This window comes from Molossus molossus, unplaced genomic scaffold (genome assembly GCF_014108415.1).
Source record: "Molossus molossus isolate mMolMol1 unplaced genomic scaffold, mMolMol1.p scaffold_m16_p_12, whole genome shotgun sequence".
NCBI classification, from domain to species: Eukaryota; Metazoa; Chordata; class Mammalia; order Chiroptera; family Molossidae; genus Molossus; species Molossus molossus.
Window position 1 is genome coordinate 50,183,883 of NW_023425347.1, and position 19,860 is coordinate 50,203,742.

At 40.5% G+C, this 19,860-nt stretch overlaps 1 protein-coding gene across 9 annotated transcripts in view; it reads left to right on the forward strand.

Moving 5' to 3' along the window:
• Nucleotides 1-19,860, forward strand: part of PTGER3 (prostaglandin E receptor 3) — an 84,336-nt gene that overhangs the window by 59,146 nt on the left and 5,330 nt on the right. For 4 of the 9 annotated variants that reach the window (XM_036255513.1, XM_036255514.1, XM_036255519.1 and 1 more), the window contains one exon: nucleotides 15,728-15,819. In XM_036255513.1, the coding sequence (XP_036111406.1) occupies nucleotides 15,728-15,807 (80 nt within the window). In that variant the 3' untranslated portion in view covers nucleotides 15,808-15,819. Of the gene's footprint in view, nucleotides 1-615; nucleotides 690-1,080; nucleotides 1,238-8,926; nucleotides 8,983-9,083; nucleotides 9,297-14,183; nucleotides 14,224-15,727; nucleotides 15,820-19,860 lie in introns of those variants that run through there. The other 5 variants (XM_036255515.1, XM_036255516.1, XR_004958870.1 and 2 more) reach the window with 4 other exon arrangements.

Here is a 19,860-nt window from a genome sequence, read left to right on the forward strand (position 1 = left end):
CACAGCAACAGCAGAAGAATAAAGTCAGAAGGGTAGATATTGAGCAGGAACTTGAACTGGGAGATCTCCATCTATGAGAATAACATGTGTAGCCCAACCTTTAGATGGTAATGTGGCCACATTAACCTGGACAGGCTGCATAAACCATATCTGCTGGCCGGGGTAAGTGGTGCTCTCTGGCGTAAGGAGGTGAATAGGATGAGGAATATGTCAGACTAGGACGCCTACCATCTCCCCTCTTTGAATGGTGTGGGTACCCAGTCTACATAAAGCATGTCTCCGGAGGTCCTGCATTAGATGGCAGGGTCCCACTGGAGACTGAACAGTTCCTCCCCACCCAGGGGCAGGAAGTCACTGACCCATCCCAATGGAACGTCCCATTGCAGATTCCAGTAAACTGTCCCCGTCCCAATAGGGCATGGTGCCCTCATTATCGTAGCTTGTGGGGCCATGGCAAATGTCTATTATTGTGTCATTTGTTTTCCAACCTTTACCATATTGGAGGCTTCAGTCCGAGTTCCCAGCCTGGCATATAGAGTGATAGGCCACACAGGTTGGTTATATAAATGACCAACTCTATCGGTTGCTTAGGGACACCATTTTTTCATTTCACAGACAACTCAGCTGTGGCTTACCTGGAAGATGGAACCTCCCAGTAACTACACTGACCAGACCAGTGCACTGGAAAGGTATGCCCTACCTCCTTGGTTATGCGCATGCACCATCATACTTGTGCACTAAGTACCCACCTTCTCCGTGGACTTAATCCAAAGTGTATTCTTTTACCAAGGCCTCTGCTTCCTGGTAACCTGGAGAGGTAGACACCTATGGGCAGGGACATGGGAGATAATGAGATATGCCTCAGGCCCCTATAAGTGAGCCCAAATATATTTCCATATGTCTTGTCCCCATAAAGGTTTGTTCATAAACATCCACCATTGGCCAAGCCATAATAGCAGTCCTTTAAAATGGCCCAACTATTAGTGCACAGGATCAGTGACGTAGGTTCACGTGTGATTAACAACCACAGCTCTTCATTCAGCCCACTGACCACTGGGGTTTATTCTTGTTTCCCTCCAGATTGTGTCAGTGGATGGTTGGGTGGCACTGCCACCCAGGTAGATGGAGCCCCTGGGCTAGGACTGTTTCAGATACCAAGCTCCAGCAGGAACTCCCCCATGCCATGTCTCCAGGTTGCAGAAGCTGACAGAGAGACAGGAGCAGGAGCACCTGGAGGGTCTGCATACGAGGGGGTGGGATGGGGGGGTGCAAAGAGGAAAAGTAGGTTTACAGTTGTTCTTATAGAAAATAATACAAAAATTAATCAAGAATAATAGAAGAATAAACTGTTTTGCACACTCAGAACTGTAAACCTACTTTTGCCATACCCTGTATTTAACAGGGCCTGATAATGACTGCATCACTAAACACAACGGCCTATTTGACAGAGTGCTCTTCTGCTTAGCGGGCATGTGGTTCAGTCAGCTGAGGAGTCTGAGCCTGGCAGAGGCAGGTGGGGGGAACCTGCTGTATCCACCCCTGGGTGGGAAGTTCTTCCTGTGCCTGGCTGCTCTTTGGTAAGAGGCTCCACCTGCAGGATCACTGTACATACTGCCAATCATTGTTGTTCTGTTGGCATGTACCTGATCTCTGCCCCCTTCCACAACTGGGACCAAAATACCAGGAGCACTCTTTCCTTTTGCTGTTTATCTGTTTTGTTTTGTTTTGTTTTGTTTTGTTTTGTTTTGTTTTGTTTTTGCCACAAGACCCAGTCCATGCCTTCAGGGGTTACTGAAACATCTCATACAAATGGCAGCCCCACCTAGGAGATTCCACGGACTCTAATCTGTTTATTCAGTATTTTTATTTTCTCAAAGGCACCCTGTTGTTCGGCTCCCCGGTCCCATATATGGCCCCTTTTAACTAGCCATTATAATGGGTGAAGGCATTAGCTAAATGAGCATAAGTGTTCACCAGTACCCCCAAATTCTCACAAAAGCCTGTACCCTTTTCATATTTGTTGGTATGGGCAGGCTTGACTTTGCCTATGATGACCTCTGGGACAACGTTGGCCTTACCTGATCATATGACCCCCAACAGCTTTACCGTGGTGCCCGGACCTTGAATTTTCTGTGAATTCACTGCCCATCTTCTCTGCTGTAAAAGGTTCAGCACAGCCTGCGAGGTTTTGTGCAGCAGAGGTAAATCTCCATAGGTAAACATGTCGTCCATCTATTGAGTTTCATGGAGGTTGGGAAGGACAACAGTGACAGGCCCCAAGCCACCATCCCATGGAGCAAGGTGCGGCTATGTAAATAGCCTTGAGGGAGCACTTGGAAGGTATACCCCAAATGAAAGAGCATCAGCCTGGCACCAGGGGAAGGCTTCAACCCATCTGGAAACATACACACAACAGCAACCTGTACTAAGTGACCGTGGAATGAAGCCCAGCTTAAATGCACTATGATGCATGAAAGAATGCGAAAACTGAAAACTGGGGTTTGCCCAGGAGCCTAGAAGAACCAAGCAGCTGTCTTGCATTTCCCATAACCCCAACTATTTATTTACAACCATTGTTTACACATCTTAATTTCCCTGATTCAGGAGCAATCTGCGTCATATTACAAGTACACCAAGACAACAAAAGCCTGGCAATAAGGAGTCATTTTTGCAGAAGCAGTTTGACATGCACTAAAATTTTCCCAAAGATTCTTTTTCATAAACCTCTAATATTATTGCTAAAGGTTTCACCTAAAACTTTTTATTCTACTTAAATCTTTAATTTATTAGTTCTTAATTATGTTTAGGTTACCCACAAAAAAATTCATGAGACTTTAGACAAAATCAGCCATCATTCTAAGTTATTGTTTTTCCTAATAAAATTTTAAGCCTAGGTAAAATAAAGGTATTATATTTAATATTATATTTAATTCTGGCAACTCTAAAGACATATCTATTTTAATTAAACCAACAAACTGAAACTAGCTTTAATAGAAAATATTTCTCAGATCATGTGGTCCTGAAAAACATTTGGGTTAGTTTCCATATTTCTGAGAATTTTAGAGTATCCAACCCTTAATTTATATAAGCACTCAATTCCTTTAAGCCAATTAAACATAGCTCTTTCACAAGTTAACAATACCATTTGGAGATCGAAAATGCCACATACATACAACACATATATAGACACACGTGAACATATGAACAGGCACAAAGAGAGACCCCATAAAAGCAGTGGGATCTGTTCAAAGGACCTGTCTCCACACTGCCTCACCGCCCACCACCTTTATCATCCAGTCCTGATGCTAACAGAGTTGTAAACATTATAATATAATTTTCTAGTTTCAGTCATTCCTCTAATTTTCCAACCCTGGCTTCTGCCTCTCGCTGGGTATCAGTGCCAGCCAAACCTCCTATAAGAGCGGCCAGCCCACAGAGGCAGCTGTAACTTGTCCTTTCTTGCCACAGTGCGTGGTACATAGTTCTTCAAACAAATACGTAAAACCAGCTGACATATTTGGGGAATTCTCATACTCATGCAATGATCCACACACATCCAGCATACAGGCCACCCCTCCCACATGAAGGTTGATGGCCAATCAGGGATGTCCCCCACTGATGTCTCTTTCACAAGGTCCATTTCTTCAAAATACTGGCTCGTTCACCAAGTGTTAGTGGAAAAAGCTCCAAGACTGAAAATCTGCCTTCGTAAGTGGAGGGCAGGGAACAACCAAAGGAAGGGGCTGACCCAGCAGTCTGGTCATTAAATAGAATTTATTAAAGCATAGTTATATAAGAGGCACGTCTTGGGCAGTTGCAAGACAAAACGGATCCCCATGCTGCCGAGCAGGCACCAAGGAATTACATAGAGTAAAGAGGGGGAATAACTGCGGGTACTAGTACATAAAGCTACCAGGTATGAAACATGACTTTACATATTTGACAGGATCAGGACAACAACCTGTTCTAGGAACCATCACATAACAGAAAGCTAGGGAGGCGGGTGCTGATTTATGTCAATATGAACATCAGCTATGACCATATAGTCTCGAAGAGGGAGCTTCAGAAAGCAACCTCTATTCTGTCCCAGGTCCAGCTTGTGGGACAAGCAGTGGTCATACTATGGAACAGAGTCTCCTCCATGGCAGTCCGGGGCTGATCTGGCCATGACTTGGTCATCAGACATCGATGCTATGTGTAGCTGTCATTCTTAGTACTATTGCCTCATGGTCCAATATGACTGCTGGAGCTCCAGCCGTTACACTGCCTCTCATCAGCCGGAAAGAGGAAGGAGTACTTCTTGCATATATTGGCCAGAATTTAGTCACATGACTACATCAAAATGGGGAATATTGGAAATGTAGTGTTTTAATTGGTTCCCAGCTGATAATCAGGGTTCAGTTGTAAAGAAGAGGAGAATAGATACTAGGCAGCAACTGACACTCTCTGGCACAGTTAAAGAATGGTTCCTATTTTATATACCTGTATTGCATGACTTTTAAAATGTATTTTCTGTGAAAAAGTTTTTATGTCAGAGAATCTATCGAGTTTCTGACTGAGGATCATAGTTATTACATTACTAAGAACAAGAAAAGCTGAATAATAATTTGCTATATTATTTTGCACTTAAATTCAGCAACTGGCTTTTAAACTATTTTATATAAGATTCAGATTTCAAATAGCCAAACTGTGACTAATAGATTTTAGTCATTTTTCTTCATTATAGACAATTCATAACATTTTTATTGGGGATGAGTCAAGATTTTCTTTCAATGCCTAGCAGTGTCTTACACATAATAGATATGTAATCTATAATCTGTTTTCTGCAGTTTGCATGAGTGCTAAATTGAATTGACCTTCCCTACTCAGTTGAATTAATTTGCCTGATAGATAAAAGACCCTTGATAGATTCTGCTAATATCCAATTATTAGTCTCAGGACAGTGTTACACTGACTCTGATTTAATTTGATTATATTGGATGATTGTGGGTTATTGCTATGCATAGAAGAGACCTCAAGGGATCATGTCACTTCTTGGATATGTAAATGTTTTGCCTCTGACAGTGACCACACCTGCAGCTTCAGAGACTAGGAAATCCTCCCGAATAATGAAGTGCACAGAGGTCAGTCAAATCAGCTCTCTCCTGGAGAATAAGGACTATCATTGCTAATTTCAATTACCATATTTATGATAGCCTTTAATCTTATTTAATCCTCAAATATCGACTTAGTAATATACTATAAAAGCACATCTGATTATTTTCTTTGATCTGAGCTACATGTCCTGTGATTTACCTTTTAAAAATGACATACAATTGTAATGAATGAGACCCTTAGTGGCTGTCTCTGATTATAAGTTATACAATAGAACAAAACTTTCACCTATCATTAGATTTAATTTGTCTTTAGGAATATATTCCTAACTTTGCCCTGGCCGGTTTGGTTCTGTGGTTAGAGAGTTGGCCTGTGGACCAAAGAGTCCCAGGTTCGATTCCGGCCAAGGGCACATGCCTTGGTTGTGGTTCGTCCCTGGCTCCAGCTGGGGTTGTGCAGGTGGTAACCAGTCTATGTGTCTCTCTCACATTGATGTTTCTCTCTCTCTCCCTCCCATTCTGTCTGAAGATAAAATGTAAGAATATCCTTGGGTGAGGATTAAAAAAAAAAAAGAAATATACTCTTAGCTTTGGAATTAGAATGGCCTTATTTTATTAATCATCCTGGGCAGTCTTTCAGTTTTCTTTCTGGTCACCTTCATAATGCATTAAACTGGAAATAAAAAAACCAGATTTATAAGGAGGGGGGTCACCATTTTTATTTAGCCCCCTTGGCATCTGTTTGGCTCAAAGAGTCGCTAATTTTGCTAATGGATAGGGTGAAAATTGTACAGTCTACAACTTGGTATTTAAAAAATGACTTTTGAAAGTTTCTATACAGAATGAAACTTTCCAGAACCCCGAGGACACCCCGGTGTGGGGGAGGGGCCTTCTCCTGGAGGAGGGCGGGGCACGGGGGGAAGATCACAGCCTCTCTGGCTTCCCCTTCTCCGAGAGTACACGCGCGTGCGCCAGAACCCTGCGAGGCTGTCCCCTCCACGGCCGCTCGCCCTTTTCCCCACTCGGGGTTTATATTTTCATCACCCTCCCACCTGTGAAGTCTGATGCTCAGGCCCTCTGGAGGAGCACGGTTGTCGTCTCCTGCTTCCCTTCCTGTGTGGCCCCTCCTCCTAGCACCAGAAGAGCTTTGGCTTGCAAGGCTCCTTCACACTGTTTTCTCTGCCCGTGGGCTTTGCTCTCCCATTTCCCCGGGGCTGTAATGATGGAAGGTTGCCATGGGTGTGGGGAGTGGATGGAGGATACTGTTACCAATACAAAAAAATAATTAACGGGTACTTAAACATTAAAAGAATATTGTTACTGATTCATTTTTAAAAATTCCCTGTTTTACTGAGCAGCACAACTTCATTCTTTCTCATCTTTGAAGAAAATACATTTTAGAATATGTTTCCTTCAAATTCATAGGATATGAGTTTCCAGGCTACCCTTACTCTTTTATAAATAAGGTAATTTTGAATAGTTAACATAATTTTGCTATTTTAATTAATTTAAATAATGTTATTTACCAGTGCAACAGATAGCTATGATAGCTAAGCCATACGGTTTTGTATATCTGGTAACAACCAGTTTTCAGAACTCAACCTAAAAATTATGGCCGTAAATAGGCCCCTGACCAGCTCAAGTTCTCCATGAAAATAAATCCCGCAGCCCAGGATCGTTTAGGAACCCGGCTCTGGTTAAAGTCTACTTGCCGGGATAAGGCTGCGCCCTCCTGGTTCTGAGACCAGGAGACTCCAGATGTGGAACAAGCCAGACAAATGTAATGAGTCAGAAACCAGCCAGCAAGGGTGGTGCAAGGACGTGTTAGTCTCTAGTGCACTGTCTTGCTGATACCGATTAATTGTTCTTCCTTTTGCATGGTTTACATTTACAGAGCTAGGGAGGGCATAATAGATAAGATAGGATGTGAATTTGGCCAGGTGTGCATGGTTATCACCAAGCTAAAAGGGGGGAAAAATCTCCCTTCTACACATATAGTGCATCATAAATCCGCCAGCAAATACTAATGAGTGCCATTCTGCCTGATATGCTGCACTCTTCAGAGAATATTGACAACACACCCCCTGATTTCAAAGAGCTCGTGTCCTGTTGAAAAGATCATTTGTTTGTTCATTCATTCATTCATTCTATCAGCAAGTATTTATTGAGTTCACCCTTTGTGCCAGGCACTGTGATATGTGGACATAGAGCAGAAACAAGATAGATATGAAGCCTACTTCCATAGAGCTTATAATCTGGTGGTACTGATATTCAGTAAGTGATTCTTTATTCAAATATCCCCAACTGTAGTCATATGGAGTTCTTTTCCTTTACTCTCAAATTAAAGACTTCAAGGAAAAGTGGTATGGTACCCAGGTATTAATGGAGAAAGTAGGATTTGAACTAGCCCTTGAAAGAAAATTAGGCTGTGCATATGCCCAAAGGAATGGGAGCCTGTTCTGGATGAGGAAAATTGTGAGGACAGTGGATAGAGTACATTAGAAGCCAGAGTTGATTGACTGATAGACACTGGGGGTCACTAACGTTGAGATCAGATTCCCCAACTCATCATCTTAGGTGTCTGCAGGGCCATTGCTTAGTTTATTTAAGCTCTTTAGTGTGAGATATGTAGCATCATCACTCAGGTTAGTGCAATAGAGGGGAGGTTTATTGTGAGGATTTTTATGGCCTGGAGTGTGTTGGCTGGAGTTAGAATGTAGGTCAGGATGCAGAGAATCAACAACTGGAATAAATAGAAAATCATGCTGGCCCTCCACCATCACTGGCCCTAGCTATTTCTACCTGTTTAATTGTGTTTCTGCCACCAGCTGCCAATTCTTTACCTCTACTGTCAACAAATTTCTTCACTTCATAATTTTTATTTGCTTATAGTACTTGCTTCCTCATGGCACTGGTCCTGCTTAAGTTCCCCATTTTCAAATTCAGATTTTCAAGAGAGAAAATCTGTGCCTTGTTAGTTTATTGTTCCTTTGCTGGCAGGTCACATATCAATGACTAGCCTACAGCTTAAGTTTACGTACCTTGTCCAGTTGGGTATACCTGGGAAGTACAGAATCCTGTACCAAATATGGTGGCCTATGGATGCCCCTTTAGCAGGGGTTGTGTGCAAAGGAATAGGCAAGGCTGGTATGATGAATGGGATCATGTCCAGCGTAGCTGACAATGAATAATTAATACTTGCTGAGAGCTGACCTGTCATCATGTTGGGCTCTAGTCTAAGAACTTTCTATATATTAATTCTTTTAATCTTGCCAACAATTTTATCAGATAGGTACTGTCATTGTCTTCATTTTCTCCTTAACTGAGGAGGAAACTGAAGCCCAGAAAGTTTAAGTAATTTGCTCAAGGTCACATAGCTAATAACTAGTGGAACCAGGATTCTCTCAAGCATGTTATAGAGCCCACTGTCTATTACACCAGATGGCTCAATGTGGGGTTTTATGAGGTTGGGTTATAGCAGAGACCAGAGGCAGAGACTCACTTGGGGGCCTAGAGAAGGCTGCAGTGATTCCGGGAGTGGATATGAAAGGGGGCCTGAGAAAGGTGCTGAATGGTTAGGGAAGAAAGGATTTCCCAGATACATAAGAAAATAAGAATTACTTGCATTTGGTGATAAGTTGGAATAGGAATTTTGAAATAAATATTCTAGTGAAACATATTGTTAAGTGCCCTCCCAATAAGAGGTTAACTAGTTGGAGAAGAAATTAAAATTTTCTTAGAAGTGGAAAGATGACGAATTGGCTATTTGAAGGTATAGTATCTAAACATTTTATCAAATGCTGTGGAAGAAACGGTTACATTCTTTCTTACAGGGAAGAATTTCATAGTCAAAATATCCCTGCCTCTGGATATTCCCCACAAAAAGCTGGTGAGACTTTTAGAATATTGAGAAACTCTTTTTTTTTTTTTTTTCATTTATATAAAGTAGAATTTTGAGGGAAAATATTCCCCACCCCCCTTACTTTGCAGGATGAAATAGAGAAAATCTGTGGGATGAGTTACATCTTAATGTTGATATTCAAGCCTCTCAGCACAGATGTACCAAGAACTGTAAGGGGTGCAGCAGAGCTGTGGACAAGACTCCCTGGGACCAGAGCCTCGAGCAATCACTGCTGTCTGTGGAAGCCGGGACTCTCCTCCCAGGAGGCATTTTTAACTTTGGAACCCTCTTGCTGCATCAGGGTATTTATTAGCCACTAAACATTAGTTTGTATTCGTCAACGTCTTCGATTCCTCTGAGTGTGGTCATAGTTCGGTCGTACCAGTTGCCAACCAGCTCTACCCAATCTCAGTTCCGAAGTGAAACACAGTGTAGTCTCTCTCTCTCAACAACTATTTGCCGAATAACATTGCTCTAGGGGTGATTACAAGTGGATCAAGTTACTTGATCAATTATTGGGCCTCATGATGAAACACAAATAAGGAAAATAAGGAAGCTGAATTCCAGACAAGAATTTGCTGCAAATTAGCTTTGTGACTATAAAAAATAATAACCTTGCCTCATATCTTCGTCCATAGATGAAAGAGTGGATTACATGATCTCCAAGACACCTTTTAGCTTGAAAATGTGCAGTTTTGTTCACTCTTACAGGGATCACCACCCTCTTGGTGACAGCAGGCACAGTGCCTGAGCACTCTCCAGCTCTCAAGACATGCTTTGCAAATTCCAACCAGTTAGATGATGACAAAAGTCACCATGTATACTCAGGAGCATGATTATATGCCATTTTCTTGTTATCGCAATAGTTTCCCTCCTAGATTACACATTCCTTCAAGGCAGGAATTAAGAAATGCAGAATACATATTATTGTTTGGGTCAGGTAAAGCTCATTTGGTATCAGAAGACTACATTTGTATTTCAACATTCTAAAATTATTCATATTTCCCCCCCTTAGAGTAGGTCAAATTCTGCCTCTACTGATTTCTATGTTTTACTTATTACTTTGACCAATTAACCCCTTTTCATAGATCATAAAAGTATAAAATTTAGTTCAGCACTCATAAGTACTTTGTTCATTTCAGATGAATGAAGTTTTGTTATAGTTGTATAAAAACAGAAGGCCAATCTTGCAAATACTCGGTATAACATGCAGTACAGGTGTATCTAGCCTCGGTATTACGATATCAGAGATGATAGTAAATACCTAAAGTCTCCAAGAACCTAGTTTTACTGTCCTGGGGATAAATCCACTCCTAGGGAGTTGGAGACAGTGAGGCAGTGTGTAAAGCGTTGTCAGCGTGTGTCCTGGAACCAGACCACCTACATTGAATGCAGGCTCTGCTACTTAACCTATGGACAACCCTGGACAAGGTATTTAAACTCTCTGTGCCTCAGTTTCCTCCTCTGCCCAGAGGAGGTGATCACAGTACCAATTTGAAAGACTAAAGTAAATTAATACTTGTAAAATGGTGAGAACAGTTTCCGAGAAAGAGAAAGTACTTTGTAATTTGGATTATTACTTAGGAGGGAGAGGAAAGGTGAACAGCAGATACATTGCACAGAGAAGTTTGTGGTAAAGGGAGTTGAGCAATCAAACCACATTACAGAATGGGGAAGCATCAAGCAGTCAGGCACATTTCTGTGTATTTTATTTCCCAAGATAAGGGAAGTGGGTGAATATTTGAAAGGGGTGGAATGGCGCCAGTGCACAGGAAGGCAGAAGGAGAGGACGGTTGTGGGGCAGGATGATCTGTAATAAGAGGTGTTAGGAGGTAAGTAATTATTGAATAGTCTTCTCTGCATTCCTCTGGAATCCAGCTCCCCTGTATAATATGGTGCAGATTTGGTATTGAACTTTGGAAGAGAATGATGCAGACCACCACACCCCTGCACTGTTCAGGATCAGGCAGCGGACGGGGAGAAGCTAGTGAGCTAATGTGTGGTGAGCAGAGGAACTCGGATGACGTGCGGAGAGTAGCTATAGCCTTGTGGTGCACCTGGGTTATTCTGGAAGAAACCGCACAGACACACTAGCACAGTGTGTCAGAGTGGCTTCAGGAACACAGGTGACAGACATCCTCAGCCAAACCGCAGAGTCTGACAACCACCAGGCCATGGCAGGAGACCAAATAGCCGGGCTGTGTTCAGGTGCCTGGAGTGTGGCTGCTCATATTTCACAATTGCCACAGGAAAATAATTCAGTCCATGAATCAAATTCAAATTGAAGATCGATTTTTCTCTCTCTCTCTCTCTCTCTCTCTCTCTCTCTCTCTCTCACACACACACACACACACACACACACACACACACACACAGTCTTTTCTATCTTAACTGGAAGCTTTAAAAATATCCTGTGGTATATGGCTCAGAAAATAAAGCTGTGTTAACTGAAATCTTTGGGCTCTCGTATCCAGAGAGAGAATCAGCTTTGCTAGCAGATTGAATATCATACATATTTGGCAATTTGGGAAAAAACACAGTAGAGCTGTGAGCTTGGCTAAATCCAGAGGAAGAGGATTTTTTGAGCCGGAAGATCTCTGGCACCATAAAGACCATAGAGGACACCATCTTCACAGTGACAGTGCAATGACGTCTAAGGGAGGCCTGTTAGTGCCTTCCCTCCTGCACTCTCAGGAGAGACCATCCTTTTGTGTAGATGAAAGTCAGTAAATTTAAGGGGTAAAGTGTTAAATGGAATTAATTGTAAAAGAGTTTGGCATCACCTGGCATATGGTGGGTTTTCCAAAGTGTTTCTACTTTTTTTTCTTTCCACCCAAGGTAATTCCCTTTTTAAATATTGCTTCTCATTACAGATGGCAACATTTTGTCCCAAGTTGAAGGGATTTCAGACATCAATAGCCCCAGTGGAGAAGATTACTTTTTATAGGACATCTTTCCCAGAGTCCCTCACTCTATGCATATTTCTTTTCCACCAGATAAACTTAACTTGACAAACATTTGCTTGGAAGTATACTCCACACGATTGGAGTCCTACTCAGAAACTCTCAGATCCCACATACCCGTTCTGTCTACCCATCCCCAGCTTCTGCTTGTTTCGCTGCTAACTGCTCACACTGTGACCTTCAGAGGCTTGGCCATGGACAGAGCCAGAGAGCCTACGCGCTGTATTCCTCCCTAAAGAAGTGATTGCTGATGGGTGTGGGAGTAGAAAAGCCCAGACCCCTTGTCTAGTGACAGTACAAACTTCGAAGTACAATTTATACTCCTGAATTTTCCAAAGCTTCAGACTGAGGCTAGAATCACCTAAAATGTTGCCGTTGCTTGTCTTCTCCTCCTCTTGTTTTACAGTTCCACTCCCTTACTGGTCTGTGCTCCTGGGAGCACATTTTTTATATCTCTGGCACAAAAATTCTTGGCTCAGGATCTACATCTGGGAATACTAAGCCTAAAATAGTCATTATCATTCATTCATTCATTCATTCATTCATTCATAAAATTACACTAAGTGTCTAAGTGCTTTTTCCAGTCTAGTGAAGAAGTGTGATACATAGTTAGATGAAAAGTAACCATGGATATTCTCAGGAAAGTCTGTGAAGCATATAGAGACTACACATTTCTAGAGCCAAAGGGGACTTTTAAAATATGAGCATGTATCCGATCTGATAAAGTAGCTTACACCTAGTAATTTCTAGTTTGTGCTACAAGATTTGATCAGTTCTGGACCTCATAATGTTGACCACGGGGGAGAGCCAATCATTTCCTTAGAATTTGATTTCATTCGAAAACATTTATTGGGTTCTTATGATGAATCAGCGTTCGAGAAACTGGCAGACTAACTACAATGTGATAAGTACATCTTGAGTAATGTATGCAACGCTCCGGAACTATAAGAGAAGAAATGACCCTTTCCTAAGAAATTGAAAGACTGGGTCTCAGAGGATAAGTTGAATTAGTTCTCAACAGAAGTAGATGGAGGCATTTTAGAAAGGGGATAGCAAACTCCACAGTAATGAGGTGTCCAGGAGCTGGGCAGGTCTCTTGAAGAGTGCGTAGTTCAGTGAATCAAAGCAGACTTTACACAAAGAGGAGAGGCAGGAGATAAACCTGGGGGTCTGGGTCAGAGCCACTCAGTGGTGGGTCTCAGACACTTTAGAATGGAGAAGCTTCTAAGGTATTTAGGATTTGTCGAGGCTTGCCTTAGACAAAATCTGAATGATTTTTTGAGAAAAGAAAGAAGACTCAGAAACACAAATTTGTTAGAAGGCTATCATTAGGTTAAATGATATGCAATTTCCAATATCCAACCATTTTGACCTGACAAAAATGACAATTTCATGCAGTTCAAACTAATACACAAGCCAACAAGAAGGAAGTGTGGAGACTGAAGACAAGGGGTAAAATAAAAGAGACACAGGGAAGAAAACTGGCATGAAGTGGATGAACCAGGGGATACAGGAGGAGAGTAGGTTGCAGGAATCAGGTGTGCCAGTGAAGCTGAGTTTTCTCATGAGACGGATAGAATCGATCATGCAGAGTATCCACAAAGGAGACAGGGCTCACTGGAGACGTAATAGGGACTCATACCACACCTCAGAACCCCTGGCTCTTCACATATTACCTTCTGGTGCCTCATATATATATATATATATATTTCAGTTTCTTCTTTTTCTGCTACTTGACATAGTGCAGGCACATGATAGTCAAATTCCTATAATTGTATCTGCTCCTAAAGTTGAGCCAACAAATAATGCAATCCCAAGTGCATTTACGTAGTTAAAGCAGGCTGCTAAATAAGAACCGAAGTAGCATAACAGGAAGAGAAAGCTATCAGCTTTCTGGTGCAGAAGCCCGACCTAACCAGATTGTTCTTGAACATGTGCGGGGTTGATCTTCTCATAAAAACGCACACTGGGGATGTAAAAGTTCTCAGAGAATAACAGGAAAACCTGTTTGTTTGTTTTCTAAACCTGTTTGTTTTTTTCTACTCTGACCTCAACTCTTCTAGAACCACAGTATTTCTATAAAAAGTGCTACTAAAATTTTTCTGTTTGCTCTAAAATAGATTTTGGCTAAAGTGTAACCTGTGTTGCAAAGAAGACATGTTATTTTATTTTCCTTCAAATAACAGTGCCTTCCTAAAATAGAAATTATCTATTTGCTTAACACAGTCAAGAATTGGAGAGCTACATGTCTATCTGGACATCTTAGGTAATGTCATACCACTTGGGATGGGGATGCTGTTTAAAATAATGTTAACGAAACTTTTGAGATAAAAAGGACTCTAGGAATCCAATAAAAAAGGTTGACTAAGGAACCACTGAGTTTTATTTTCCTCTGCTTTCTCTTGGAACATTTTTTTTTTTTTTTTTTTGGTAAGAATTTAGTTTTAATCTGCTATTTTTGGTAAGAGAATTACTAAGAAATGTATAAAAGGAAATATTTGTCAGGTATTTTCCTCTTAGTATTTTCATTGCATCCAATGAATTTAAGCCAATATTTGGAGAGTGCTGTTGTGAGATTGGCTTCAGGGTCGTTGATGCCACAGATACTGACGATGACCTATGTGCCAGATACTGTGGTAGCTACTGGAGACACAGTGGTAAACAAACCCAGGCACGGTTCTTCCTCTCATGAAACTTGTATCTGAGCAATAATGACAAATGTCAAACAAATAATCACAATAACTATAAATTCCAAACTACCACGAGTTCTTGAAGAGAAGATAATCGATATTACTACATAATGCGAGACAAGTACTAGTCAACAGGATATTCTCTGAGAAAGTGGTCATTCAAGTTGAGCTCTGAAGAATGAATGGTCAGCCAGCTGATGAGGGAGGGAAGAGCACTCCACGCAGAAGGGGCAAGTGCAGGGCCCTGAAGTAGGAGGGAGGATGATACTGTTCATAAAGCTTGTGAATTGCTGGTGTGGCCTAAACACACAAGAGCAAAGGACAAAAGATTGAAAACAAAGTTGAAGTTGCAGCCAGAGGCTAGATGAAACAGGATCTTTGAGGTCACATTAAGAATTCTGGTCTTTATCCAAAGAGCAACAGGAAGTCACTGAAAGCTGGAGAGTGGTAGGATTAGATTTACCTACACGAATCATTTTAAGTCAGTGAGTTTTTTTTTTTTTTTTTTTTAAATCCTCACCTGGGGATACTTTTCTATTTATCTTCGGATAGAGTGGAAGGGAAGGAGAGACAATGAGAGAGAGAGAGAGAAACATTGATGTGAGAGAGACACATCAATTGCTTGCCTCCTGCAGGGCCCCACCAGGGACCGAACCGCAACTGAGGTACATGCCCTTGACTGGAATTGAACCTGAGACTCTTTTGTCTGAGGGCAGATGTTCCAACCGCTGAGCCAAACCACCCAGGGCTGAAGTCAGTGAGTTTTTATTCAGCATTTAACAAGTACTGTGCTACTGCTTTAGGGAGTTAAAACTCATATTGGACATGGTCTCTGCTCTCAAGAAATATCTGATGTAGAAATTTGGAAAGAAATAGAGTGTGGTTAAAACATGGAGGCAGGAATGAGAAAGTCTTGGGAAGATAATAGCTAACACATCTTTATTTGCTGAATCATAGCCAATGTGAGCTGATGTACAAAGTTTAGTTTGCTTTTCTATGAAAATGTTCAGGGAAGTGTCACCAGACAAAAGGAGACATAATCAATAATTCTGTCTACTGAAACCCTCTGTCTGTTCACAGATCAGGCACCACAAAAGCAACTATGCATCCAGCTCCACCTCTTTACCCCACCAGTGCTCCTCAACCTTGATGTGGAGTGACCATTTGGAAAGGTGAGATTTAGAAACTGCCTGGATTTACAGCATAGACTTCCCCAACCTCCCTGTTCTGGTCTGAGTTTGTGTTTTAAAGGCAGAATATCTCTAGGAATAAAATGGAAATTCAGCACACATATCTGATTAAGGAAGACTGGATTCCTTAGAGGAGCTCTTGTTGTTTTTATAACCTCATTTAGATTTCCTCCAACTGAGAACTTTCTGAAACTGGGTCCAGTTTGATCATGTGACCAATCCATTTTCATGTCATGAAAGAGCCTGCAGGTCACTGGTTTTTCAAAGTAAGAATGGTGTTGGAGAGTATTTTAAGGCTGTCTATTTAAAGTACCCCCGTTTTAACAGGACAGCAGGACTCAATGCGTTCTCCGTATGGTTAGCACACTCTTGCTTGCCCTTCTGATTAGATCTATTTTGTATAAAGCATGGAATTCAATGAATGAGCAAAAAACAGAACATAATGCCAAATATGGTACACAGTTTCTCATTTTAAAGTTTGAGCACTTGACTTTCCTCCCTTAGACACCTCTTTTCAATATTTCTGTTAATGACTGCAGGGTTGACTGAATGAGTAGCTTCCTGGGTATTATAGCATGGGGGGGGGGGGGGGAGTCTTTTCTGTTTTAATGAGATCATGTAAAAAGTTTCACACTTGGCTTTTTGTATAAGTTGAACTCTTTATTTTAATGAAAAGTCAGCGTGTTAATTTTATTCATTTCCTGGCTAAGGCTGGGTACAATAATTTCTCTGCTCAGTATAAGTTGTTATGATGGATGTGGACATTCAAGAAGCTCAATTTCTTTGGCCATTTATTCTCCCATGGTTGAGGTAACTGAAAGATAATCATTTTTGTTCTTCAGGGATGATCTGAATGTGTTTTTCAATAGAGATACAGTGTGCAACAATACCTAAAGGATTAGAATAAGCTGGTTGATTTTGAAACACAGCTTAAAAACCATGAAGCCAGCAAAATCTTTCTCAACTCACCTCTATGGTCCTAAATCCTTTACCTAAATATGTACATATAATGCACATAACCTGGGCACTCTTTTGCTCTAAACATAGATTCCCCTGGGAAAAAATTGAAGGGGAAAAAAAGAAAATAGCTCCCATCTCTTTATTGAAAGGTATACTCTATTTTCATTTTTAATTTTTTAGAGTACATCTTATACTTTCCCCTCATCATAGAAATAATCCAGGTAGTCCAGCTGGTGTGGCTCAATAGATTGAGCATCGTCCCATGGACTGAGAGGTTCTGATTTGATTCCCAAAGAGGACACATGCCCGGGTATAGGCTCAATCCCCAGTAAGGATGTTTCTATCTCTCTCTCCTTTCCTCTCTGTAAAAAAATCAATAAAAACATATTTAAAAAATAATAAACGCTAATAGCCTCCAGGAAAAAAACTAGAGGATAAGTAAACCTTTCCTTGGCTTGAAAATCTACCCAGGAAAGTAAGACTTGACAGTGGTGTTTAATCTGGGTCCTCCTGTGTTCATCCAAACTCGGTAGAGGAAGCCATAACCAGCAGAACACCAACACCCACAGGGAAAATTTGGCAGGTTCCAAAACCCACGGAGACACCCAAAATGGCAAAACAAAGAAACAAATGCCAAATGCAAGAACAAGATAATTCTGCAGGAGAAGAAATAAATGACATAGAATTAAGTGAGATAACAAAGGGAGAGTTCAGAATAATAATCATAAGGAAGCTCAACAGCATGAGTAAAGATACAGAAACATTGAAACCAACCAAGTGGAAAAGAAAAATGACATAGCAGAAATAAAGAACACATTGGAAAGAATAACCAGTAAAGTAGAGGAAACAGAGGACTGGATCAGAAAATTAAAAGACAGGGTAGAAAAACATCATCCAATCAGAAAACCAAAAAGAAAAAAAACAGTGTAAAAACAGGAAGACAGCCTAAGAGAACTTTGGGACAATATGAAATGTGACAACATCCTCATCATAGGTGTGCCAGGAAAAGAAAATGAGCAAGAGTTAAAGAATATATGTGAAGAAATAGTGAGAGAATACTTCCCTAGCTTGGTGATGGAAAAAGGCATACAAGTCCAAGAATCACAGAGAGCATCAAGGAAGAAGGACCAAAAGAGGCACACACCAAGACACATAATAATTACAATGCCCAAAATTAAAGTCAAAGAGAGAATTCTAAAGGCAACAAGAGATAAGCAACAGGTTACCTACAAAGGAACCTCCATAAAGCTATCAGCTGACTTCTCAACAGAAACACTACAGGCTAGAAGAGAATGGCATGAAGTAATTAGGGTAATGAAAGACCAGATCTGAACCCAAGACTACTCTGTCCAGCAAGGCTATCATTCAAAATAGAAGGTCAAAAAAAGAGCTTCCCAGACCAAAAAAAAAAAAAGGCTAAGAGAATATATCAGCACCAAACCAACACTTCAAGAAATGTTAAAAGGACTGCTGTAATAAGCAGAAGAAATAGGAAGAGAAACATAACCATAATAAATTAAAATGTCAATAAATTAGTACATATCAATAATTACTTTAAACATAAATGGATTAAACACTCCAATCAAAAGTCACAGAGTAGCTGAATGGATAAGAAAGCATGCCTCATATATATATTGTTTACAAGAGACCCACCTCACAACAAAAGACTCACATAGGTAAAAAGTAAAGGGATGGAAAAAAGTTTTCCAAGCAAACAAAAAGGAAAAAAAAACAAAACAAAAAACTGGAGTAGCAATACTCATATCCAATACTCATATCCAAAAATAGACTTCAAAACGAGGGCCATAACTAGAGACATAGAAGGCCACTACATAATATTAAAAGTGTCTATCCAACAGGAGGATATAATCTTGGTAAACATATATGCACCTAACATAGGAGCACCAAATACATTTAAAAACTTCTGGGGGACTTCAAAGGAGAAATCAACAGCAATACAATATAGTAGGGGACTTCAACACCCTTCTGACATCACTGGATATATCCTCCAGACAAAAATTAACAAGGAAACAGAGACTCTAAATGATGTACTAGATCAAATGCATTTAATAGATATCTACAGAGAATTACAACCCAATACCGCAGAATTCACATTCTTCTCAAGTGCACATGAGACATTCTCAAAGATAGACCACATGTTTGGACACAAACTAAGTCTCTACAAGTTCAAGAAGATTGAAATCATATCAAGCATCTTCTCAGATCACAATGCATGAAACTAGAAATCATTACAACAAAAATACCTCAAAATATTCAAACACATGGAGGCTAAATAACATGATATTAAACAACAAATGAGTTGCCAAGAAGATCAAGGAAGAAATAAAAAACTTACTGGAAACCAATGAAAATGAACACATAACAACACAAAACCTATGGGATGCAGTAAAAGCAGTCCTGAGAGGGGAGTTCATAGCACTACAGGCCTACCTCAAGAAACAAGAAAAATTTCTAATTGACTTTCTAATCCTACAATTTAAAGATTTAGAAAGAAAACAAAAAGAAAAACCCAGAGCAAGTGGAAGGAAAGATATAGTAAAGGTCAGAGCAGAAATAAATGATATAGAAACTAAAAAACAATTCAAAGGATCAATGAAACAAAGAGCTGGTTCTTTGAAAAGATAAACAAGATTGATGGACTCTTAGCCAGACTCACCAAGAAACAAAGAGAGAGAACCCAAATACACAAAATTAGAAATGAAAGAGGAGAAGTAACAACTGACACCACAGAAATACAAAGGATTATTTAAAAATACTATGAACAATTGATTATATGTCAATGAATTGAACAATCTAGGTGAAATGGACAAATTTCTAGAAACACATAGTCTCCCAAAACTGAATGGAGAAGAGATAGAACAGTTGAACAGACCAATAACAACTAAGGAAACCAAAGATGTTATCAAGAACCTCACTGCAAACAAAAGCCCAGGCCCAGACAGCTTCATGGGGGCTTTTTACTGAACATTCAGAGATCTAAAACCCATTCTCCTCAAATTAGTCCAAAAAACCCAAGAAGAAGAAAGACTTTTAAACACATTT